General features: G+C 31.3%; 4 protein-coding genes and 1 long non-coding RNA gene across 7 annotated transcripts in view; 1 reads left to right on the top strand and 4 right to left on the bottom strand.

The window, feature by feature from the left end:
- LOC145970936 (uncharacterized) overlaps positions 1-23,085 on the top strand; it is a 64,834-nt gene extending 41,749 nt beyond the window's left edge. Inside the window, exon 4 of the mRNA XM_083098014.1 lies at positions 23,067-23,085. The gene's annotated coding sequence lies outside the window, so the exon portion shown is untranslated. The remainder of the gene's footprint in view (positions 1-23,066) is intronic.
- Positions 79-1,941, bottom strand: LOC145970712 (uncharacterized). 2 transcript variants are annotated; one of them, XM_083097607.1, is made up of 6 exons: positions 1,507-1,941; positions 1,318-1,359; positions 1,086-1,230; positions 852-1,011; positions 550-769; positions 79-463 (listed from the first exon to the last, which is right to left on the bottom strand). In XM_083097607.1, the coding sequence occupies exons 1-5, from the start codon at positions 1,806-1,808 to the stop codon at positions 555-557; spliced, it is 864 nt and encodes a 287-aa protein (XP_082953733.1). In that variant the 5' UTR covers positions 1,809-1,941; the 3' UTR covers positions 79-463; positions 550-554. The 2 variants fall into 2 exon arrangements, with proteins under 2 accessions (XP_082953733.1, XP_082953735.1); XM_083097609.1 differs by having other exon boundaries at positions 79-357.
- Positions 1,986-3,814, bottom strand: LOC145970713 (uncharacterized). The gene is made up of 2 exons (XM_083097610.1): positions 3,031-3,814; positions 1,986-2,232 (listed from the first exon to the last, which is right to left on the bottom strand). The coding sequence occupies exons 1-2, from the start codon at positions 3,564-3,566 to the stop codon at positions 2,001-2,003; spliced, it is 768 nt and encodes a 255-aa protein (XP_082953736.1). The 5' UTR covers positions 3,567-3,814; the 3' UTR covers positions 1,986-2,000.
- On the bottom strand, positions 6,506-7,415 carry LOC145970938 (uncharacterized). 2 transcript variants are annotated; one of them, XR_014438683.1, is made up of 2 exons: positions 7,134-7,415; positions 6,506-6,755 (listed from the first exon to the last, which is right to left on the bottom strand). It is a non-coding gene; the product is annotated as an uncharacterized LOC145970938 (long non-coding RNA). The 2 variants fall into 2 exon arrangements; XR_014438684.1 differs by having other exon boundaries at positions 6,506-6,715.
- A 1,285-nt stretch (positions 23,086-24,370) lies between the features above and the next one.
- LOC145970859 (uncharacterized) lies at positions 24,371-26,422 on the bottom strand. The gene has a single exon (XM_083097874.1). The coding sequence runs from the start codon at positions 26,404-26,406 to the stop codon at positions 24,376-24,378; it is 2,031 nt and encodes a 676-aa protein (XP_082954000.1). The 5' UTR covers positions 26,407-26,422; the 3' UTR covers positions 24,371-24,375.
- Between the last annotated feature and the right edge of the window lie 1,477 nt (positions 26,423-27,899).

Raw genomic sequence — 27,899 nt, 5'->3', positions numbered from 1 at the left:
TTTTGCGGGTGAGTGTATATATGTATACACGGCCAATGGATTATTTTAAAAGTTTGGCGTTGAAAAGTGCTGATTATTGCGACAAATGCGAGTTTATCCAACTCAGATGAATAAAAAGAGCACTGAAAAGTGCCGTTTAGCACTGACAAGTGCCGTTTGGCACTGAAAAGTGCCGTTTGGTATTAGATAGAAAATGCCGTTTGCTCTCCTCGCGCGCACACGCGCGTGTAGTCCTGCTCATCGTAGTTCCCTGTGGGTCGCGTCGTAGTCCTTCTCATCGTGGTTCCCTGGGTCGCGTCGCAGTCCTCTTCGTCGTGGTTCCACAGGTCACGTCGCAGTCCTTCTCGTATGGTTCCACTGATCGCGTTGCAATCCTCCTCGTTGTGGTTCCACTGGTCGTGTCTCGCAGTCCTTCTCGTCGTGGTTCCACGGGTCGTGTCGCAGTCCTCCTCGTATGGTTCCACTGAATGTACATAAAAATTTATGACGTTACAAATCAAATTAGAAAAGAATTAAAATAAGAAATTAAATGAAAATTATTATACATACTTTGTCTAATCGTTGGTAGGTTCTTGATCTGTACTCGATGCGTTCGATGCTTCTTCGTTCCACAGATTGCGATCGATCCTTGGGCCGCCGGCGCGTGGAACAGTCTTCTTTCGCGATCGGCTCCTATGTCTCTCCTTGGCCATTCTCAAGGCTTCCCGCATTTGCACTTGGAATTCCGAACGTGTTGGTTTCTCAAAATGCTTGTTTTGACACACTCCATCTAAAAAATAAAGACAAATTGCATTATCGTTAAGAACACACGAAGTAATAATTATACGTAAACAAATATATTTATCTCGTACCATAAATCGCCATAATAAGACGAATATTGTATAACGATCGGTGTCCTTCACGGCCCCACCATGTAAAGGATGATGCGACGGAATCCTTTAAACTTTCCTTCAAGGAAAAGTTTACTGCTTCTCTCAAGTTAAATCCACCGATGTAACGGAAATAATTTACCTACGTATCAAAGATTAATGTAGTTGTATATTGGAAGGACTATAAATATATAAAAAAGTAAAATTTCCACTTACGGCGTTGGAATATTCATCTTCTTCGATTCTCTCAAAAGCATCCATATCTCCAAGTGATGCTATTGGGAAGGTGGCCGGTTTTTGTGGTGCGTGACGGCGATCTTGAACGCATTTCCAGATTTTATCCAGAATAGAATTCATTCGTCTGTAAATAAAAGGATAAATTAATACAATGAAAATGTCATCAAACATATTAGTAGAGATTTGGTATCTAAATAAATATGACTCTTACTTCATTTCTGCTTGTACGGAATTTAAGCTCTCCTGTAGTTTTCTGTTAACATTAAATAACATTTAAAGATTAATAGTTCTATAAAGAAATATGAACATTTATCAAATGTTTTCAATATATTTTTTTTGTTATATTAATTATAACAGATAACTTTTAAATTAAGTAATAACTAAATATGTATAAATTTACCGAATATCCGACTTTTCTTGCGTAAAATTACGTTGATGACTATGTGCCGTCGATCCTCCAGTCGATCCACCGACATACCAATTTTGCGAAGTCACTGTGTGTGTTCCAGAATTTCCATAGTCCTGAAAATGTGTAGAAGGATTATCGGCGTAGCTTATGTTTTCTGGTTGCAATGTATTATAATTATGTGTAAGTGTATTATGTGTTGTTTGTGATATGTCGCGGTTGTGAGAAAATGAGTATGAAGGTTGCGTGTTTATGTATGATTGTGTGTGTGTTTCATTTTCTAATTGAGATTGCATAATCGTAGGATTTCGACCGGGTGATAAAAAAATCGTGTCAGATTGAGGGGCCGCTATATGTGATTCAATGTTCGTCTGTGGTGATTGAATGTATGTGTGAGTGTCTTGTGTAAAAGAATTATTATCGTTATAATGTAAATACCCAGACAGCACAAAAAGGCCAAAAGATGTCTTAAAGACGTCTAGAGGACTTTAAGACATCTTTAAGTTGTCTTTTAGATGTCTTTTGGACATGTGTGCTGTCTGGGTAAGTAGAATCTTCTGCAATAATTCTCTTGATATGTTGGACGTCTTCTTGAATTTCTGTAGCGCTGATTCTTCTTCCGATCCTTGCTTGTTTTGGAGGGTGAGCCTCATCCGAGGATGTTGTCTTATACCGGGACGGTTTCGAAATAACTCGCTTTGGTCGTTCGGACATTTCTGCCTGTATAAATATAAAAATAATAAAAAAAAGATATAATTACATATTAACTTATAGTACATAATATATAGAAAATTTATGTAACTACAGAAAAAAGAAAGCAAAAAATGAGTTTTTATAATTTTCCTAATAAAAAACTTTTAAACAATTAATAATTTTTTTTTATTATAAAAGATAGAAAATTAGAAAATAAAAGCATTGAAATTATATATAATTGAGATATAAAAGAAAATTAAAATATAAAACAAATCATCATGCGATTTCTATCGGTTTTGAATGATTATTTAATATAATATTATAAATGATCTTTATATAATAATTCTTACCTCTATATCATTATAGTTTACTCATCTCCTTTCGCTCTCTTTATAAATTATACTGAACCTATTTCTTGATATTAAATATAATTTGAAATTAAAAAAATTAAAAAAAGGATGGAATATTGAAATATTAACAATATGATGATGATTAACAAGTCGATGAGATATATTTGAACATAAACCCACACCGAGACTATTAGAAGAAAATTGATAATAAACGTGCAAACATCATACACATTACTTATGAAAAACAGAAAAGATGAAAGACGAAAGCAATAAAATAGCGAGTATATAAAACAACATCTATTAACAAATATTTTATGTAAATGTTTGAAAAGAATGTAAAAATAAAAGAGACGACCCAAAATAATAAAGAAAAGGAAAGTGTTATAAAACACGATGTGTAAAAAAGAAGAAAGTAGCATATTTTCGAATATCTAAAAAAGTTAAAATTCAAAAAATTCACAAAAATACATCTTACATCCTCTCATGATGTATAATAACAGCGACCACATATTGTAACGTTTCCAAATGATTTTCTCCATCATTGTCCATCGATGTACAATTCCAAAAAGGCATTCTATAACATTTTGCATTAACTTCGTCCAAATGAATATAAAAAGATTCACTGCTTAACGCTGTACATTTATATACTCGAAAAGCCGAAGACACCATACCGACATCGTAAAAATTATCAATCTGTAAAAATTTTTTTACAGCTAAACGATAAGAATTATTATTCATAAGAATATTAAAGACGATACAAATTGATCCGTCATGTAAGATGCAGCAATTGTCACGTTCATCTATACTTAGCAATATTTCATTGAATTGAATCTTACGATACTGAGAACGATTACTACCATCATTATTATGCGATATAGATACACGAGGAATGGAGGAATCAAATTCACGATTATTACGATCTATACCATGAATCCGTTTTTCTGCCATTCTATTAAAAAACTGTTGAAGAGGTTGACTCGGTTTTCTACAATATTTCCTAAAAATTAACATGTTATTTTCATAAGGGAAAGCAGAAAATGAATCCAAGTTACCAAAACGTTTGACATCGTCAGTGAGATGAACAAGTCCGTGAACATTATAAGTATGAAAAGTTGAACCATAAAGAATTTCAGAACGGAGAACAAATTTCTGTAGCGCAAGCTCTGCAAATTTTAAATGTTGCCTCGATGGTGATTTCGAAACCAAAACTCTAATAGCAGCATGTAAAAATAAAAAATGTTTATACAATTGTTCGTCCAATATATGTATGTACATACATAGATGTACATACATACTGAGATTACTTGAATATATAAAAACAAGGTAGAACTTTGATATTAAATACAAAGTAGAGCATTTTATTTTATTAGAATTTTAGAAAGTAGAGAATTTTATTTTATATTATTAGAAATGTTATATAGTATATAACAGAGGGTTATACATATATATATTTTTGAAAAAAACGCAGAAAGTGTCATTCCATTGTTTCAAACCAAATTTTTTTTACTTTATTCTCTCCTCTGCTGATTGTGATATTATATGCGACATTATATGCAACAATTTTGTCATGGTGTAAAATATTTCAAATGAATATAATATCTGTTCTTTAAGATGTTTTCATTTTCATTACTCTTAGGTACATAAATGTGTAATATTTATGTGATATCATAAAATGATGTTTGTTTCTTTTTATATTTTTATATAATTTAATTTTATATTTATATATGAAAATAGATAAATATATAGAAATAAATAAATACAGGTTTTTCTACAGATATTTTCTTATCATCATTCATATTTTTCTCCCTCCCTATATACATACACATAATATAAATATATTGTATTATATATAAAAAATAAATAAACACAATAATATATGAAGTACGTAATATATATATTTTCCATTTTTAGGAAGGAAATGGAAACATCAACATTATTATTATTAATATATTTTATTTCTATTGTAAGTAATATATTTCTTCCAATAATTTACAATTTCACATTTTTTTATTTTCCAAGAAGAAAATAGAAACGTTATAATTTTAGAAGTTTCAAATATAAACAATTTTTTATATTTGAAATTTCTAAAATTGTAACGTTTTCATTTTCTTCTTGAAAAATAAAAAGTGTACAACAAGAATTGTAAATTAGTGGAAGAAATATATTACTTATAATAGAAATAAAATATATTAATAATAATAATATTGATGTTTCCATTTTCTTCCTAAAAATGAAAAGTTAATGAAATGTTAATTATAATAGAAGTAAAATATTAATGACAATTTTAAATAAATGTTAGAATATATATGTATATATATCATAGAAAACATTTTGTTAATATTAATATTGTTATAGAAAAATGTAATTAACACTTTCACATAAATATTAGAATTAATATTTTTTAATGTTAATATAATGATAAAATGTAGTTACAAATTAAATTTAAATCAGCATTTATTTAGTATTATTAGAATGTTACAAAAACATATTATAGAAACATTGTCGATATTTCGAAATCTGGGTCAAAGTTTGTTCAGAGTGACGTTGTATACAACATTAAAAACTACATATTTGAAAACGTTAGACATTAGAAAATATCATTGTAATAACGTTAGGTTAATGATTTTTTGCTTACTGGGCATGGAGCTGACACACACACACACACACACTCGGGGGGATGCAAGGGGGGCATTCGGCCCCCCTCCCGCACCCACTCCGTCCCCCTCGCTTCGCGTGAAAAGTTGCAAAGTGGAACCTCGCTTCGCGTGGAAAGTTGCAAAGTGAAACCTTACTTCGCGTGGAAAGTTGCACCCTCCTGCACCCACCCCGCCGGTAGGGGTGCCTACGGTAGGGTGCAACTTTCCACGCGAAGCGAGGTTCCATTTTGCAACTTTTCACGCGAAGCGAGGGGGACGGGGTGGGTGCGGGAGGGGGGCCGAAGGCCCCCCTTGCACCCCCCCCCGTGTGTGTGTGTGTGTGTGTGTGTCAGCTCCATGCTTGTCGTAAGAAATTAACCAACAAACGATTAAAAAAAAAAAAAAAATTTTAAAGTCGAAGTTGCCCGGCTATGTTCCCGGAGGTCGAGGCGGGCTCCTTTCATCGACATATTTACCGATTTTCAGATAAAATAATTATTTCCCAAACGTTAAAAACATTACAGACATATTTCCCAAATAATTTCACGTTAATTAAAAAAAAAAATTTTTTTTAAATATTTATGTCTGCTAACTATACGCTCAATTTATTTTAATTAATTATAAATAAACTATTATTTCCTAAACTATAAGAATCTATTCCTAAATGTGCCCAAACGATTCCCAAGCGATTGGTTTAATAGATAATAGAGAATATCAAATTTGTCTGCTAACTATATAATCGTGAAATTTTTATTTATTTATTACTTTGAAATTATTATTTCCCAAACTATGGGACCGTTACAGAAGTGTTTCCCAAATAATTCTACGTTGATTAAAAAAAGAAAAAATTTTTTTTTAAATTATTTCTGCTAACTTTACGCCGAACTTATTTTTATTAATTATAAATAAACTATTATTTCCCAAACTATGAAAATGCTTTCCTAAACTTGCCCAAATGATTCCCAAACGAATGCCAGCGGCCACTGGCCTCCAGAAGCAAATTTCTCGACGCTTGACGCGCCGTCTGAGAAAGTGGACGTGAACTATGTACGTTACGCTCGGTAACAATACATGGTTCGTGTCCATACTATGGTTCATATCCGAACTAGATAAGATGGACAGAGTCAGTCAAAGACGGACAATCAATCGCTCTGGCTTTGTCTCACCAACGCATGAGTAAACCACGCGGCGAGCTAATAGCGATTTGTCTTCCCCGTCTCGTTTTTAACTTATTGATATTTCGAAAAGGATAAGAAATATCGGAAAAAGGATAGAAAATATCGGAAAAAAATGTTTCACATATATATTTAAAATTTTATATATTTTACTCAAAAATTGTATTTAGGAGACGTGTTTTATTGTGTACATGTTTTTTATTTCTCATAATAAAATATCTTTATGTCATCACTTTTGCCTTCGCCTGCATCTCTACCCCGGCCTCTACCTCTTCCTCTACCTCTACCTCTACCTCTTCCTCTTCCTCTTCCTCTATCTCTCCATCCCCTTCTATCCCTCCATCTTCCTCTTTGGACAAAAATATTGCTAATTACAGTTTGCAACTGTTCTGTTTGCAACAAAAAAATAAATATATTATGTAATAAATATTATATTTAAAAAAATAAATATATGTGTATAATCAATATTATATTACCGTAATATAATATTAATATGATAAATTATTATATTAACTCTAAGGCGAATTCTGAAATATCCGCGTGCAAGACGTTAAATATGACATATACATGACAGATAAAAATATGCTTTCTTAAATATATATGAAAGTGAGACAAAAAATCAGGCAAGATAAAGCAAAACATTCCGCGATTCCTTTTATTAACACTGTCAGTCGCACACGGATAACATGAGATATATGCGGCCATCAAAATGTTAATTATAATATGAATATTAGTTATAATATAAAATTTATTAATTTTTTACTTACAGTTAATATAATTGGCTCGGTTGTCAACACCGTCGGGGCCGTCGGAGTCGTCGCCGTCGTCGCCACCGAAGCTGCCGTGGCCGTCGGGACCGTCGGTGCCGTCGCCGCCACTATGGCCGTCGAGACCGTCGGCCCCACCGAGGCCATCGTGGTCGTCGGGGCCGTCGCCGTCGTCGCTACCGTGGCCACCGTGGCCGTCGGGGCCGTCACCGTCGTCGCCACCATAGCCGTCGGGACCGTCGCCGTCGTCGCCACCGAGTTTTTTTGAGATTTAAAATTTTGCTTACTTAAAAAAAATACATAAATGGATAAAAAATAAATTAAAAAATAAAAATTTACATTTTTTACATTAATATTACAAATATAATTATTAAATAATTTTTATAAATATATTAATAAATAAAATATATTAATAAATTTATTTATCGTAAATTATTATATATTAAATTAATAATTTAAATTAATTTAAATATTTATATATTAATGGATTCTTATTAATTAATTTAATAAAATTTATCATTAATATTTAAATAAATTAATAAAAAATTAAACAAAAGAAAGAGAGGAAGTATAAATCTGTAAATATAATTATATATAATTATTAAATATTAAATTTATATATAAAATTTATAAACTTATATTATATACTTCACATATTTCTACAGCATATCTGAGGTGTCCTACCGAAAATACAAGTAGATCTCGTTAAATTAAACTAAAAAGTCCTATACTATTTTGCAAACAACATCGTAAAATTTCAAGATTTATTAAAGAAAGAAATTAATTAAAGAAGAGCTGATGAGCACGTCTCATTCGTGTGGCTAAATCGTGGGATGTACGCGCTAGGCGTGCCAGCGGCGAATAATAAAGCACAATAATAAAGTTTGGCTGTACGCCGCCCGATTCTTATCTTCTCGTTGCTGTAATTGCTTGCAAAATCATATAAGACTTTTTAGTCCAGTTTGTACTTGTACGAGATATACTTTCGGTGGGACACTTTACATGAGACACCCTGTATACGTAACACATACTCGGATTTTCCATTGCTAGCATGTCAATATATAAAATAATGACATAATTATTGCACAGAGACCTACCTGTATTGTGTATCCACATATTGCATCTTACATCTTCCTGCTTTGGAAATCTGAATAGTCGTTTTCCATGCGATTTTCCATTCTTGCACTCTTTGTACACACACCTACCATAATAACTATTTCCAGGGCACTGACTCGACATTGTTTATTAAAATGCGATGCGAAAAAAAAATTTAGAAATGAAGTAAAAAAATGAAAAAAACTTAAAAAGAAGAAATACAACACGTGAAAAAAACAAACACAGAACCGACACGATAGAAATATACATATACGCGTATACGCGAAAATATTGACGGGTAATCGGATGCCGGATCAGATGTCAGATAAACGAAACGGCAACACGTGTTGCAAAACACACAGATTTTACAGATCGCTAAAAAGAATATAACTTTGAAAAAGAGAGCCGTGTATACAGGGTGTCCGATTCGTGAGGGACCAAACGAAAAGTGATGATAGATTGGGTCAAACTAAGAAGAAAAGTCCTTTACCATTTTGCAAAATTCGCAATAATTATTAAGTAATAAGCAAAAATGTCACATGAAGGTTACCTTTAATTTTTTAAATGGAACCCCCTATTTTTTATTATGTATTCTTATAGCTTATCTCGAGAGCTTTCCAAAACATTATAATAAAGTATTTCTTCATTGAGTACTTTTCGAGTTATGAGGCTTGAAATAATTTCTTAATTTTACATAAACCATAAAATATTTAGTAAAATATTCATTTTTCGATTATCTTACCTTAATACTTTTATATACAACACAATGAGAGGAATCAATTGGTGTAAAGAAAAAACAGTTGTTTTTAAAAAAAAATATGTAATTTGTAATTAACAATTACATATTTTTTCTTAAAAACAACTATGTTTTTTTTTACACCAATTGATTCCTCTCATTATTTTGCATATAAAAGTATTAAGGTAAGATAATCGAAAAATGAATATTTTACTAGATATTTTATGGTTTATGTAAAATTAAGAAATTATTTCAAGCCCCATAACTCGAAAAGTACTCAATGAAGAAATACTTTATTATAGTGTTTTGGAAAGCTCTCGAGATAAGCTATAAGAATACATAATAAAAAATAGGAGGTTCCATTTAAAAAATTAAACCTTCATGTGACATTTTTGCTTATTACTTACTAATTATTGCGAATTTTGCAAAATGGTAGAGGACTTTTCTTCTTAGTTTGACCCAATCTATCATCACTTTACGTTTGGTCCCTCACGAATCGGACACCCTGTATATTGTAATATACTGTAAGCACCGCAGAACCGAACGTCACTCGTAAAGCTCGCTACGCTGACTGATTATTCTCGGCGTATTGTCGCGCTTTATTTGTTTCATAGTACTAAAAAGCCGCGAAATTATGACATTTGGAAATTCAGAAATAATTATAAAGCTTGCATTGAATAAAAATATTTCATTAATTCGCATCCAGATTAGTGGAGAAATAAGTGTACTCTAATTTGTAAAAATAAAAAAATGTTAAACAGAACGTAATTTTATTAACTATCTCCAAATGTTTCGCGGATAAAAAATTACTATTATCATAATTTATATTTCTAATTAATATATTCCATTCGTGATAAATCTACAGTCATAAGTTTTCGCATTATTGTTAAATATATTAAATTCAGTTTTATAAATCAGTTTAAATCAGTTTAATGAATTCTTTTACTATTGATATTTTATATATTTTATTTTTTATGAATTAATATTTTATTTTATATATTCTCAAATAATTAATTAGAAAATGTTCATGTCGATACGAATGATATCTTATTTTGATTTGTGTGCAACGTTCAAATATATAGTATTTAGATATTTATGCATTTTGAGAATTATAGCATTTTGAGAATTAAAAGTATTTTGCATTATATTATAATTAAATATGAATGATATATGATTAACGGTATTTATTTTTGCAATATTTAATTTTATATAGATTATTTCAATCTGTTTATTATATCTGTTATTAATATGTACATATGTGTATTTATATTAATAAAGACACATATGTGTCTGACATTACAATATGTATGTATGTACATTTATTAATTCATTAATAGAAACAAATAGATATATAGATTATAATAAATACAGATATATAGATTATAATAAATTGAAATATCGAAATTATCGAAATATCTAAATATTTAAATTACATATTGTAAATAAATATGGTTAATCATACATTACTTATATTAAATTATAATATAATTCAAAATACTTTTAATTCCCGACATACTAAATTTTATTTTAAATTATAATGCACAAATATATAAATACGATAGATTTTAACATTACGGACAAATGCATCAAAGTAAGATATTATTCCTATTCACATGTATATTTTCTATTAATTATTTGAAAAATATATATTTACCAATAATTAAAAAAACCGACAGGGGTGAAAGACATGAGTTTTGCGATATAAATCGCCGTTAGCTCGCCTCGTGCCTATCGCCGCACAGTTAGTGAGACAAAGCCAGGGCGATTCATTATCGATTCTTGTCTGACTCATTGTCAGTCCGCCTTATCTAGTTCGGACATGAACCATAGCACGGATACGAACCATATACCGTTACCGAGCGTAACGAACATAGTTCACGTCCACTTTCTCAGACGGCACATCAGGACAATATGCCCGTTAAGAGGATGCCGGATTACCGACAGAACGATTATTTTTTTCCATACCGAAATTTTTTTATTGATTGCACAGAATTATAATTCCTTCTCCACGATTAAAGTATATATAAAAACAAAGCAGGAACCTACTAGTTTTATGTCAAAAACAAAAAAAATTGAAAAATTACAGTTTTTTTATCAGCTTCTGACGTCAACCCGTAACAAAACTTGCTTAATATAAAAATGTTGCAGTTTATATGTACAAAATAACATAGCTTCCTGTTAGAGATTGCATGAAGGAATATAAATAAACTTTTAGAAATGAGTTTAGAATCGTAGTAAAAATAATTTCGGTACGCAAAATTTTCATGCATATTGTTGAGTGTGAGACTGCGATACAAGAGTTAAACAGAGCAGTAGATTAGTTGCTCGCTATCGCGACAGACGGCGCTATAGTCGGTTTGTGTGACAAGGAGAGTCAATCTCGTACCATCATTCTCTTTCATCTTGCGTGTAATAGTATACTTCAGTATACATGTACGCGCACATTAAAGCATTACATTCTTGTTTTCTTTCTCGAATTCCGCGTCATAGATACTCGCTGTCACGCAGCGGCGTAACAATCGTACGCGTAACAAGCTGCGGGAAAACAGCGTTACAACGAGTTACGTAGAAAATATTCTGTGTAAGTTATACATATACACAATATATATATATATATATATATATATATATATATATATATGTGTGTGGGTGTGTGTGTGTGTGTGTGTGTGTGGGTGGGTGGGTGTGGGTGTGTGTGGGTGTGTGTGAGTGTGTGTATGTATAGACGTATGTATGTACAAAAGTGATGCGAGAATTACGTGAAGAAGCGAGAAGATAATAAGAACGATCAAAATAACAATAAGAGCGAACGAGAAATAACACGAGCAACGAGGACTCGAACTCGAGAATCTGATCTTTCTTTCACACTATTATTTTCCTCTCGCTCACATCTATTACTGTCTCGCTCGCTCCTATTATTGTCTCGCTCGCATCTATTACTGTTTCGCTCGCTCCTATTATTATCTCGCTTGCATCTATTACTGTCTCACTCGCTCTCGATTCTTGGGTCCGCTTATCTTTTCGAGCTGTCTATCACGATTGTCAAGTGTGACGGAGAAAGCAAGACTATAAGTAAAGAGCGAGCGAGATGACCTATCATCAAAGAGTTCCGAAGTCTCTTACAATCGGTTTCTTCGCTTCTTCTATCCATTTGCAATTCACGAAAATGTAAACATCTTATAAAATAAAAATTGAAACTTTTATTTTTAATTTCATCGGTTTGAAAATAATTTCAATGAATTAATGAGATTTTTGCGAATAAAATGATATCAAACACGACGTAAATCGGGTAATTTTTAATTAGTCTGATAATACAAGTTTTATAATTATAAATTTAACTAAATTTATGCCACTTATATTGTGTTTGATATTTTAATTTATGCCACTTATATTGTGTTTGATATTTTAATCGTAACATTCTCATTATTCTATTAAAATTACTTTCAAATGAATAAAAAATGCATTTCATTTTCTGACATATATTCGTGAATATTATAAATAAAGTCTCATGTAAGAGACTTCGCAATGTTCGACATCGAAAACTTTTTCGTTATTTATGATAATTTATAATAATTTATAATATAATAATTTACGACTTTAAATTGCTATAAAATAAAAACTAAAACTTTTATACTTTATTTGATCTTTTTTGATAAAAAGGGATTAATGAAATTTTTGCGTTTAAAATGACATCGAACATAATATATTTCGGATAACTTTTACTTATTGTTATATAAGTAAAAGAATGTATCTAATTGAAAATTATTCGAATAAAATGTTGGGTTGTTTAATGTGATTTTAGTCGTAAAAATCATATTAATTCTAAAATTATATTCAGTAAGATAAATTAAGTAATGTAAAAATTTTAGTTTCAAATACATTTTCAATGTTATTAATTGTGGTGTTCACATGACGTCTCCTGGTCTAAATATGGTCGATATAATTAATATTAAATGATCTATATATTGTGCAGTGAAACAAATTATCTTAATTTATTATACATATTAAAATTATTTATTTATTTATTTCACATATTTAAATGTACCAGAAGATGTCATGTGAACATCACAATTGATAACATTGAAAATGTATTAGAAACTAAAATTTTTACATTACTTAATTTATCTTACTGAACATATTTTAGAATTAATATGGTTTTTACGACTAAAATCACATTAAACAACCCAACATTTTATTCGAATAATTTTCAAATAGATACATTCTTTTACTTATATAACAATAAGTAAAAGTTATCCGAATTATATTGTATTCGATGTCATTTTAAACGGAAAAATTTCATTAATCCCTTTTTATCAAAAAAGATCAAATAAAATATAAAAGTTTTAGTTTTTACTTTATGGCAATTTAAAGTCGTAAATTATTATAAATAACGAAAAAGTTTCCGATGTTGAACATTGCGAAGTCTCTTACATGAGACTTTATTTATAATATTCACGAATACATGTTAGAAAATAAAATGCATTTTTTATTCATTTGAAAGTAATTTTAAAAGAATAATGAGAATGTTGCGATTAAAATAATATCAAACACGATATAAATCGCATAAATTTAGTTAAATATATAATTATAAAACTTGTATTATCAGACTAATTAAAAATTATCCGATTTACGTCGTGTTTAATATCATTTCGCAAAAATCGCAAAAATCTCATTAATTCATTAAAATTATTTTCAAACCGATGAAATTAAAAATAAAAGTTTCAATTTTTATTTTATAAGATGTTTACATTTTCATGAATTCGGAATGGATAGAGGAAGCGAAGAAACCGATTGTAAGACTTCGGAACTCTTTGATGATAGGTCATCTCGCTCGCTCTCTACTCATGGTCTTGTTTTCTCCGTCACACTTGACAATCGTGATAGACAGTTCGAAAAGATAAGCGGACCCAAGAATCGAGAGCGAGTGAGACAGTAATAGATGCGAGCGAGACAATAATAGGAGCGAGCGAGACAGTAATAGATGCGAGCGAGAGGAAAATAATAGTGTGAAAGAAAGATCCGATTCTCGAGCTCGAATCCTTGTTGCTATTTCTATCTCGTTCGCTTTTGTTGTTATTTCGCTCGTTCTTATTACCTCGCTTCCTCATGTAACTCTCGCGTCACTTTTATACATACATACGTCCATACATACACACATCCACACTCACATCCACCCACCCACACACACGCACGCACACACACGCACGCACGCACGCACGCGCACACACACACACACACACACACACACACACACACACACACACACATATATATATATATATATATATATATATATATATATATACGTGTGTGTGTGTGTGTGTGTATACACACACACGTACAGATTATATATTTTACCAGATGCGGTTTGCATGTGTGCTCTGGTTATTAAAATATTTATTTCAGAGGCGATCTATTCGTGAGCTGATTATTAAAAAAAAATCCAGAGGCGATCTAATACGTATGCTGGTTTAAAAGAACCCAGAGGCGATTTAATTCGTGTGCTGGTTATTGAAAAAAAATCCAGAGGCGATTTAATTCGTGTGCTGGTTGTTTTTAGAAATATTTCATACCAGATGCGGTTTGCATGTGCGCTCTGGTTATTAAAATATTTATTTCAGAGGCGATCTATTCGTGAGCTGATTATTTAAAAAAAATCCAGAGGCGATCTAATTCGTATGCTGGTTTAAAAGAACCCAGAGGCGATTTAATTCGTGTGCTGGTTATTGAAAAAAAATCCAGAGGCGATTTAATTCGTGTGCCGGTTATTCAAAAAAATCCAGAGGCAATTTATTCGTAGGCTGGTTGTTTTTAGAAATATTTCATATCAGATGCGGTTTGCATGTGCGCTTTGGTTATTTAAAATATTTATTTCAGAGGCGATCTATTCGTGAGCTGATTATTGAAAAAAAAATCCAGAGGCGATCTAATTTGTATGTTGGTTATTCAAAAAAAATTCGAAAAGCGATCTTAATTTGTGTGCTGGTTACTTTCAAAAATGTTTTACATCAGATACGATTTGCCTGTGCATTCTGGAAGCGAAATTTAAACGAAATTTAATTCAGAGATCATAAAGACACTGCCTCAACTAAAAGGCATATTTGATAAGAATAAAAATCCAGATAAAATGAATCATTGAACCGATTTTTACACGTTATAAGAGAATTCTTATTTTGAAAGTGTGCTATATTATATTGCGATAATTCTTATATAATTGTAGCATGTCATATAGCGACAAAAGCTAACAAATTATTGAGCAAATTATACTGATCGCTGGCGATTTTTTTGATAACACCAAGCTTCGAATGTACGATAGCTTACCCGGCTGTGTGGTCTATTGGTGCCTAAAAAAAATTACTTTTATTGCCGTTGCCTACAAATAATATAATATTTGAAATGTTTCAACTTGATAGCATATGCTATGAAATTTATGCTGCGGCTTTCCCTACACTACTATAAACTATAGTCTTAGAAGGAAATCCTTGTAAAGAAAAATATTTCAATAATGTGAAATGTACAAAGCAACATTTTTTTTAAATTATAGCAGAAAGTAAATTGCCTTTTCCAAAGTGATAAATTATTCATATATCTTACATTTATCATATCTGATCACAATATTCTAATGAATATCGTTAGAAAAAGACGCCTCAGTACAAATATCTCATTTGCATATATCGGAGAGACGAAAAAAATATATATTATGGTTGCGTCTGGAAATGGACGATGAAACCTATTATATTATCGATATAAATCTATCATTTCGATGCTTTTGAAACAAAGAATGTATTATGAAAATATTTATATTATTTATCAATTTTACGACATTACACCAATTTGCATAAAACATTTTATATTGTTAGCTTTTGATTATATCGATTTAACAAACGTCGTGCATAAATTGTAATTTGCAGAAAGTTATATGCAAATATCTTTTTTATTGTATATACAGAATGTCGCAGAGTACTATACATATATAAGCGCTTGTGAGGAGCGCAGTAAATTGAAGAAACAAGTCCCATGGCATTTTACGATTTTCACAATAATAGAAATTATAAAATAAATAAATTATATAATAATATTAAATAAAATCGAACGAATGTGTATCTACGTGTGTGTGTGTATATATGTGTGTGTGTGTGTGTGTGTGTGTGTGTGTGTGTGTGTGTGTGTGTGTGTGTGTGTGTGTGTGTGTGTGTGTGTGTGTGTGTGTGTGTGTGTGAGAGAGAGAGAGAGAAGCGCTCGGCCGTTCGAGCTATCGCATTATCCAGTGTGTTAGGCATTTTGTCGGCGCGCGGCAAGGGGAGGAACAGCGCGGCGTGGCGATGACGTAACGAATGACAACGGCATGTCCCGCTGTTCTTCCCCTTGTCACGTGCCGACGCACGAAAAGCCTAACACGCTGGACCATGCAATAGCTCGAACGGTCGAGCGTTTCTCTCTCTCTCTCTCTCTCTCTCTCACACACACACACACACACACACGTAGATACACATTCGTTCGATTTTATTTAATATTATTATATAATTTATTTATTTTATAATTTCTATTATTGCGAAAATCGTAAAATGCTATGGGACTTTTTTCTTCAATTTACTGCGCTCCTCACAAGCGCTTATACATGTATAGTACTCTGCGACACTCTGTATATACAATAAGAAGGATATTTGCATATAACTTTCTACAAATTACAATTTATGCATGACATTTGTTAAATCGATATAATCAAAAGCTAACAATATAAAATGTTTTATGCAAATTGTTTGATGTAATATCGTATTCATAAAATTTATAAGTATATAATATTTATAAATATTTTCACAATATATTTTTATTATATATATAAAGAAACATAGCTAAATGAGAGCAATGATATTAGAATTATGTTTAAATATGTACGCAATAAAGATAGATCTATGCTCTAAAATCGTTGCTTGTGCGAGACGATAGAGCAGTGAAAATGCAACATATTTTTTGTTCCAATAAACACAATGTAAAGAAAAGCTTTCACATTGCTCTTTCTAAAATATGCATGTCTTTTTATTCTAGAAAATACTGTCGGTAACATAACTATAAGTGTTGGTAATGTACCGACACTTTTAGTTATGTTAAAATGAGGGCGCCTACCCGTCGGAGTTCGGCTGCGACTCCGGCATCCTCTTAAGGCTCCGGAGTACTTACCGTGAAACTCTGAGTTGACGGTGGCGACATAAGAGAATGCGGTAGGAATAAGAACTATATGCAACGACTTACCAGTGATCATATGGTAAGTCGTTACATACAGTTCTTTTATAATAATAGGTGCCAGAGAGAAGAATGAGAGGTGTCATGGCCCGCTTTTAGGTGATCCCTGAAAGCGATACGCTCTCTGTGGACCTTAAAAACGTGCACCTAAACTACGAAGCCAAGGTGCACGAATGTTCTCAGAGGGTAACATATAAGGTGCACAATTTTTGGTTCTATTCCGTGCTATGTGCACAAAATGTCGGTAGCACCAGTGCTGTATAGCAAGGTGCTTACAATATCAAATAAATTTTAATATAAATGAGAAATGACGAATTTGCGATCCTCTCACACTCTCTCTCTCTCTCTCTCTCTCTCTCTATATATATATATATATATATATAATTTTTTTTTTGATATATGAATTTGCAATGAGCAGCGACATATTTTTTCTTAAGAACAATTATATGTTTTTTTTACATTAACTGATTCCTCTTACTATTCTATGCATAAAATTATTAAAGTAAAATAATCGAAAAATGAACATTTTATCAGATATTTTATAATTTATATAAAATTATGTCAACTTAAAGAATCAAATATCTCGTTAACTGTTCAATTTTTGACTATACTATCTTTATAACTTTTTACATGGAATATTGCGAAGAATCGATTTATATAAAAAAATTAGGATGGTTCCATTAAAAAATATGAAGATAATCTTGAAATTTCTAAAACGCTTCCACTTACGAAAACAATATTACTAGCATATCATGGTCCTTTTAATCGTACAATTTTCGTAATTACAATTTTTTCATATCTGTAAAAATAGCGTTGATATTTCAAGTGAGCAAAGTTTTATATACATATATGTGTGTGTGTGTGTGTGTGTGTGTGTGTGTGTGTGTGTGTGTGCGTGTATAGCGTATACGAGTTATGTGAGCAAGCGAGAAGGTAATAAGAGAGAGCGAAATGGCAATAAGAGCGAACGAGATAGCAATAGCACGAGCAACGAAGACTTGGAAATAGAGTCTTTCTTGCAGCCTGGCATACTATTTCTCTCTCGCTCGCTCCTATTACTATCTCGCTCGCTTCTGTTATTGTTTCACTCGCTCTTACGTACTCATATACTGTCATGCTCATCTCGTTATCAAATCTGCCGCTGGCAAGCGGCCGATGACAAATTATGACAAATAAATAAGTTAATTATTTTAAGATATATTTATAAGGGTATAGAAGTAATTTTAATGGAATAATGAAAATTTTGCGATTAAAATAACAAACATGGTATCAATTGGATAAACGTAGTTAAATATATAATCAAAATTTTTATTATCAGACCAATTAAAAATTATCCGATTTACGTCGTGTTTGATATCATTTTAATCGCAAAAATCTCAATAATTCATTAAAATTACTTTCAAATGGATAAAATAAAAATTAGGAGCTTCAGTTTTTATTTTATAAGATGTTTACATTCGCGAGGAAGCCGAGTCCGCTTATCTTTACGACCTGTCAAGTGCGAGAGCGACAGCGAAACCGCGAGTCGAGAGCGAGCGAGATGACCTATCATCAAAGAATTCCGAAGTCTCTTACAATCGGCTTCTTCACTTCCTCTATCCATTCGCAATTTACGAGATTATAAAGTAAAAACTGAAACTTTTATTTTTTATTTTATCGATATGAAAGTAATTTTAATGAATTATTGAGATTTTTGCGATTAAAATGATATCAAACACGACGTAAATCGGATAATTTTTAATTAGTCTGATAATAAACATTTTGATTATATATATTTAAATACATTTATCCGATTGATACCGTGTTTGATGTTATTTTAATCGCAAAATTTTCATTATTCCATTAAAATTACTCGCATACCCTTATAAATATATCTTAAAATGATTAACTTATTTATTTGTCACAATTTGCCATCGGCCGCTTGCCAGCGGCAGGCTTGATAACGAGATGAACATGACAGTATATGAGTACGTAAGAGCGAGTGAAACAATAACAGAAGCGAGCGAGATAGTAATAGGAGCGAGCGAGATAGTAATAGGAGCGAGCAAGATAGAAATAGTACGAGCAACGAGGACTCGAGCTCGAGAATCGGATTTTTCTTGCGCGCTATTATTTTCCTCTCGCTCGCTCCTATTACTGTCTCGCTCGCTCCTATTATTGTCTCGCTCGTTCTTGTTGCTGTTTCGCTCGCTCTCGATTCTTGGGTCCGCTTATCATTCCGGGCTATCTATCACGACTGCCAAGTGTGACAGAGAAAGCAAGACCATGAGTAGAGAGCGAGCGAGATGACCTATCATCAAAGAGTTCCGAAGTCTCTTACAATCGGTTTCTTCGCTTCCTCTATCCATTCGCAATTCACGAAAATGTAAACATCTTATAAAATAAAAATTGAAACTTTTATTTTTAATTTCATCGGTTTGAAAGTAATTTTAATGAATTAAAGAGATTTTTGCGATTAAAATGATATCAAACACGACGTAAATCGGGTAATTTTTAATTAGTCTGATAATAAAAATTTTATAATTATATTTAACTAAATTTATGCGATTTATATCGTGTTTGATATTATTTTAATCTCAAAATTCTCATTATTCCATTACAATTACTTTCAAATGAATAAAAAATGCATTTAATTTTTTGACATATATTCGTGAATATTATAAATGAAGTCTCGTGTAAAAAACTTCGGAATCTGCGACATTGGGAATTTTTTCATTATTTATAATAATATACGACTTTAAATTGCCATAAAATAAAAACTAAAGCTTTGATATTTTATTTGATCTTTTTGATTAAAAGGGATTAATGAAATTTTTGAAATTGAAAATTATTCTAATAAAATATTGAGTTTAATGTGATTTCAATCGTAAAAATCAAATTAATTCTAAAGTTATGTTCAGTAAGATAAATTAAGTAAAGTACAATGCAACATTTTATACAATGTAGTCTTATTTTCAAAATTATAGTTTAAATTAGACACTATTAATTTATTAAAATAAAATTATAATTATGAGAAATTAAGAGTTTTATTATATACATGTACACATTGATTTTTACGATTGAAATCACATTAAACCCAATATTTTATTAGAATAATTTTCAATTTTAAAAATTTCATTAATCCCTTTTAATCAAAAAGATCAAATAAAATATCAAAGCTTTAGTTTTTATTTTATGGCAATTTAAAGTCGTGTATTATTATAAATAATGAAAAAATTCCCGATGTCGCAGATTCCGAAGTTTCTTACATGAGACTTCATTTATAATATTCACGAATATATGTCAAAAAATTAAATGCATTTTTTATTCATTTGAAAGTAATTTTAATTGAATAATGAGAATTTTAAGATTAAAATAATATCAAACACGATATAAATCGCATAAATTTAATTAAATATATTATAATTATAAAATATAATTATAAAATTTTTATTATCAGACTAATTAAAAATTACCCGATTTACGTCGTGTTTGATATCATTTTAATCGCAAAAATCTCTTTAATTCATTAAAATTACTTTCAAACCGATGAAATTAAAAATAAAAGTTTCAATTTTTATTTTATAAGATGTTTACATTTTCGTGAATTGCGAATGGAAAGGAAGCGAAGAAACCGATTGTAAGAGACTTCGGAACTCTTTGATGATAGGTCATCTCGCTCGCTCTCTACTCATGGTCTTACTTTCTCTGTCACACTTGACAATCGTGATAGACAGCTCGGAAAGATAAGCGGACCCAAGAATCGAGAGCGAGCGAAACAGTAACAAGAACGAGCGAGACAATAATAGGAGTGAGCGAGACAGTAATAGGAGTGAGCGAGACAGTAATAGGAGCGAACGAGACAGTAATAGATGCGAGCGAGAGGAAAATAATAGCGCGCAAGAAAAATCTGATTCTCGAGCTCGAGTCCTCGTTGCTCGTGCTATTTCTATCTCGTTCGCTCTTATTTCACTCGTCCTTCTCGCTTCCTCACGTAACTCTCGCATCGCTTTTATGCATATATACGTACATACATACGTACATACCACACATACCCCCACCCACATATATATATATATATATATATACACACATACATCTTTATTATTTAGAACTTTTATTCTTAAGAAATGTGTACGCGTTTTACATTAAAAATAATATCAAACTTTCTCTCTGTAAATATATAAATTATTTATTAATAGCCTAATAAAATATCTTATTTTCAAGTGTTGTAATCATATAATGAATAAATTTCTATATATATATATATGAGAGAGAGAGAGAGAGTCATACAAAATTCATTAAAAATTTATTTAATATACGTAAGCGTCTTGCTATACAGCACTGGTGCTACCGTCATTTTGTGCACATAGCACGGAACAGAACCAGAAATTGTGCACCTTATATGTTACCCTCTGAGAACATTCGTGCACCTTGGCTTCGTAGTTTAGGTGCACGTTTTTAAGGTCCACAGAGGGCGTATCGCTTTCAGGGATCACCTAAAAGCGGGCCATGACACCTCTCATTCTTCTCTCTGTAGGTGCTTTCCATTTATATCAAAACTCAGATAAATCTCACTTTTGTCTTTCTTTAACATGAATGTTGAAGAAAAACAGAAGTGATATTTATCTGAGTTTTAATGTAAATGGAAAGCACCTAATGACAGAGATAATGATGATAATATATAGTTAGTAAATAAATTAACATTAAAAATTTTAAACCAAGAAAAACTTATATTTTCGAGCATCGAAGCTTATAATAAATATAATATTATATATCTTATATTATATATATAATAATATAATATATATGTAATTAATAAGAATTATATATCTTATATAATACTACAATTTTCGTATTATATGTCATCTTGTTATAAAAAATCAATTTTTTTATTGCGCATTTTATCGCAAGTTGGAAAATAATTTTAATGAGACTTTTGTGATTAAAATGATACCAAACACAATATGAATCGGATAATTTTTAATTACATGAATATTTTTATTATTTATGTAATTAAAAATAATCCGATTTATGTCGTGTTTGGTGTCATTTTAATCGTAAAAATCTCATTACTCCATTACAATTATTTTCGGATCAATAACATGCGAAATGTAAAAATTGTATTTTCTGCGGAAAGATGAAATATGATACGAAAGACTGGAGATAAAGGAAGGCTCGCGAACGAGACTTCGTAACTCTTTCATGTTATTCATCTCGCTTACTCCTTACTTGGTCTCTCCCTCTCTTTCGACGACTCACCAGTCTCGCGAAGATCTTATCTTATCTATAATATAAACATTTTAGAAAATAAAAATTGAAACTTTTATTTCGCATTTTATCGGTTTGAAAATAATTTTAATGGATTAATGAGAATTTTCTGATTACAATGACATCAAACACGACATAAATCGGATGATTTTTAATTAATCAATAATCAAAATATTAATTATTTATGTAATTAAAATTATCCGATTCATATTGTGTTTGGTGTCATTTTAATCATAAAAATCTCATAAAAATTACTTCCAAAAAATGCGCAATGAAAAAATTGTATTTTTTATAGTAAGATGACATATAATACGAAAATTGTAGTATTTTCGACAATTTTACAACATCTTACCACAAATGTTTATTTATCTAAAAACAAATTAATTTGTTTTTAGAGAAATAAATATTTCGTGGTAAAATTACATAAAAAATATAATTGAAAAAAACGAAAAAAATTGGAGAGACGGAAACCGAATCCTACTGGATAGTAGACATCCTACTGTACATACGGATTGCAATCATATCTACCCATTAGAGAATTGATAATTTCAACTCTAACGGCAAGATATAAATGCACCCATATGTATACAGGGTGACCCATTTTAACTTAGGCAGCCAAATAACTCGAAAAATAAGCAAGATAGAGAAAAATGTTTTAGACAAAAGTTGTATGGTTTCGAGGGGGCCATAAGATGGTATCATTGGTTTGACCTTGAAGAGTCATTTGAAGGTCACGTGAAGGTCACTTCAATTTTTTTAAATGGAACATCCTATATATTTTTGTACATTCTTGTAGCTCATCTCGAGAGCTTTCCAAAACATTATAATTAAGTACATTTTCGTTAAGTACTTTTTGAGTTATGAGGCTTGAAATAATTTCTTAATTTTACATAAACCGTAAAATATCTTGTAAAATATTCATTTTTCGATTACCTTACCTTAATAGTTTTATGTACAAAATAATGAGAGGAATCAATTGGTGTAAAGAAAACACATAGTTGTTTCGAAGAAAAAATATGTAATTTGCAATTAACAATTCCATATTTTTTCTTAAAAACAACTATGTGTTTTCTTTACACCAATTGATTCCTCTCATTATTTTGTACATAAAAGTATTAAGGTAAGATAATCGAAAAATGAATATTTTACAAGATATTTTACGGTTTATGTAAAATTAAGAAATTATTTCAAGCATCATAACTCAAAAAGTACTTAACGGAAAGGTACTTAATTATAGTGTTTTGGAAAGCTCTCGAAATAAGCTACAAGAATGTATAAAAATATATAGGGTATTCCATTTAAAAAAATTGAAGTGACCTTCACGTGACCTTCAAATGACTCTTCAAGGTCAAACCAATGATACCATCTTATGGCCCCCTCGAAACCATACAACTTTTGTCTAAAACATTTTTCTCTATCTTGCTTATTTTTCGAGTTATTTGGCTGCCTAAGTTAAAATGGGTCACCCTGTATATGGGTAATTAGCACGATTCATTCTATATTTTTTCATTTTAGATTTTCACTGCGCTCAACGCAGAATGCAAGTAGATAAGCGGAATTGCACATACATTTCATTTGTCTATGGTTAACTGCGCCCAGCGCAGAATGCATTTTGATATTAATACTCACTGCGCTCAGCGCAGAATGCATTATTTTGACGGTAATCACTGCGCCTAGCGCAGAATGCATTATTTTGACAGTAATCACTGCGCCCAGCGCAGAATGCATTATTTTGACAGTAATCACTGCGCCCAGCGCAGAATGCATTATTTTGACAGTAATCACTGCGCCCAGCGCAGAATGCATTATTTTGACAGTAATCACTGCGCCCAGCGCAGAATGCATTGTCATATATTTATTCCTTTTTCTAATGCAAGCTTATGTGTGTATCTGTCTTTTTTTCAATATTTCCACGTAAATCTATTTCTTCATCTTTTCTTTTTCCATCATTTTTTGTCTTTTTGCTTCAATTATATAATCTGGGTCACGAATTGCCATATTTCTTTCCAGTCTTGGATCAAGTAATTCTGGTAAAACACAGTCTTCATAAAATTGCACCAGTTTATTAACCATATTTTCTGACCAGAAAATATCATCACGTTTAATTTGTTCCATTTTTAATCCAAATGGTGTCCATAATGCGAAGATGCAGTATTCTCGTTGTGTAATATGTAATTGTCCTTGTATTTGATAATAGTAAACGTGACTGCGTTTCATTTCTTTATCTGTTCCATTCTTATATAACGATTGCAGATTCGACATATTTGCTGCAATCGCATCTTCTGGTGTTAAAAATCGTGCTGCAAAAGGACATTTTATTTCTACAATTCCATTATCTCCTATTAATCCATCTGGCGAAGCGCCTAAAAATGGTATTTCTTTATCTATAAATAATCCGCAACGTTTAATGTTAATATTCAGTGCACTTTCGATACTTTTGCGTGCAATATCCTCGTATTTTGTCCCGTGTTCCACTGATTCCACATTTAATTGTTGTGGATATATTATTGATTTAACTCTTGACACGCAAGAAGTACTTTTTCTCATTTTACATATATATCCAAAGTGAGAAGCGGTTATTATTTTTGTGCGATAATATCGCCAAATGCCGCTTGCTGCTTGTTCTTTAGTTTCTTCTTCTATTGCTACTCGCTTTAATTGCCAATCTCGTAGCATATGCATGTGTTGCGCTTTTCTTAATTCAATTTCGGCTGATGTTGCATCAGGTTTATCAGCCTGCGGCCCATAATCTTTGTCACATATTGCACGTTTTACGTAACGTTGCGGTGTTGATCGTTTTCTCATGTCATGTGCACTTGTTTTTTTCTTATCTTCTAAATGCACTGCTATTTCCCCTGGTTTTGTTCCCAGAACATTACTTAAATGACTTATAGGCTTGCCAGTGTTAAATGTGACTGCTGCAGCATTACAACGCGTTTCATACGATCCTCTTAGACCATAATTAACTCTTTTTCCACCAGTACATTTTGCTATTACAGAGTTAAAAGTTTCTACTCTATTACTGTCTTTATTTTGTAATAAACTTTTGGCATTCCAACTTATATTTAATGCATTTTGAAGCTTTTCATATAGTCCACATCTTTTTAATTCTGGAATATAATTTTCTTCGTTTTCTTTTTGCGATCCATCGCAGAAATATCCTATTCTTGCACATCCATTATGTTCGCCAAAAACGTGATTTATTATATTATCCACGTCTATTTTGAGAGCTTTAATTTTTTCTTGCATTGTACTCTCCTCCTCCAAACGATATTCTACAGCTTTCGTTACAGCTGTTCTAATTCGAAGTATCCGATTACCAATTACATTTCTTAATTTGCCAAAACGTCCTTTTGTCTTTGCTATTTCCTTTATTTTTGATGCCAAGTTGCGCAATAAATGATTTCGACATTCTATTTTTTCTATAAAAACATTAGGATATGGATTTGCTTGTATTATTTTTTTATATACACTGCTATCTCCGTCTGCTATAAATGTGGAATAAATTAGTCCGCGCTTTTCTATGCTTCTCTTAAATCCTTCTACAATCGCTTCTGCTTCCATGCTTGTTGAACTACAATCTCTACCCCAATTTTTATAACATTTATGATTTACAGGTTCTTTTTTAAGCTTCTCTGCTGTAACACAAACTGCACAATATTTATTTTTTACAGACATGTGCAGTACTTTGCCTGTTCGTGCACCAATTATTGTGCCTACACCTGATAAAGAATCATACCGTCCTGTTCTGTATGATCTTTTCATCCAGCTTCCGTCACCTTTTACTGCTATATGTGGTATTCCATTTATTATTTCATTGCGTTGTAATGCCAAATCACGTTCTTCATTCGCAGCAGCATTCATGCTTTCTTCTGCAATTTTTGCAAATGCTTCAGCAGCAGTTTCATGGGCCTTTTCATAAGTTTTTTTTGTCATGCACTTAATATTCATAGCAGCACAACTTTCTTGTAACTGTGTATATCCTGTACCAGTTAGTATTGCGCCAGCCACTGCCCCTATATTTACATGTAGACTTTTGTCAGGGGGCGGCTCACTCCAGACGAAGCTTTCAAAATTGCACATTCGGCATTTGAAAAAGAATTTATTTTTTAGTCCATACGCTCGGGCACCAATAAATATTAAGTCACGAAAACTACATTCTATTCCGCGACTATGGTTATCAAATTTTTCATGTAACTGTTCAAAAAGATAGACAAAATCTACGATACATTTTCCTGGCATACTGTTACTTTCTAGGCGGTATGCATCTATATTGTTATCTGTTATTAAAGTGTCACTTTCTTCAGTCTCACTGTCCTCTAATATTTTTCCCAATTCATTATCACTTAATGTATGTGTCGTTATTTCCTTGTCTGTATCTATTTCGAGACCCATTGCAGCTAATTTGCCATGCATAATTCTATCATCGTGAAAAGTTAGCTCATCACTATCTAATGTGTCATTGTGCTCTTGTGTCAATCTTTCCTCATCTATATTTATTTCGATATCCATTGCAGCTAAATTATCATGCATAATTACATCATCCTGAAAAGTATGCTTATTTTGATCTACTTGCATTATTTCTTTATTTAATACATTAATTCCTTTATTCAATATATATATTTTTTTCAATTTTTCTTTTCTCCTATAAATTAATGAGATGAATTGATGAGAATAATGCGCGAATGTCTCAAATCAATAAAACGTTTGCATATGGTTTTTTATAATAATTAAATTGCAATATAATAATTTATATCATAATATAATGTTGCGATATCATTATTAGGTGTTTACCGCAAAAAACTTTTTTTCGTTATGTTATACAGGGTGTCCCATTTTAAAGGACCCACTCAAATATCTCAGAAACACGGCGTTAAATCGAAAAATGTTTCAAACAAAAGTTGTGTGGCTTCAAGGGGGCCATAAAATGGTACCATTGGTTTGACCTTGAAGAGTCATTTGAAGGTCACGTGAAGGTCACTTCAATTTTTTTAAACGGAACACCCTATATATTTTTGCACATTCTTGTAGCTTATCTCGAGAGCTTTCCAAAACACTATAATTAAGTACCTTTTCGTTAAGTACTTTTGGAGTTATGAGGCTTGAAATAATTTCTTAATTTTACATAAACCATAAAATATCTTGTAAAATATTCATTTTTCGATTATCTTACCTTAATACTTTTACGTACAAAATAATGAGAGGAATCGATTGGTGTAAAGAAAACACATAATTGTTTCGAAAAAAAAAATGTAATTTGCAATTAACAATTACATTTTTTTTTTCGAAACAATTATGTGTTTTCTTTACACCAATCGATTCCTCTCATTATTTTGTACGTAAAAGTATTAAGGTAAGATAATCGAAAAATGAATATTTTACAAGATATTTTACGGTTTATGTAAAATTAAGAAATTATTTCAAGCCTCATAACTCAAAAAGTA

Source organism: Camponotus vicinus, unplaced genomic scaffold (assembly GCF_025532165.1).
Source record: "Camponotus vicinus isolate PSW18456_S1 unplaced genomic scaffold, iyCamVici1.0 SCAF_4, whole genome shotgun sequence".
NCBI lineage: Eukaryota > Metazoa > Arthropoda > Insecta > Hymenoptera > Formicidae > Camponotus > Camponotus vicinus.
Note: the sequence above shows the minus strand (reverse complement) of the source record. Positions and strands in the feature narration are given on the sequence as shown.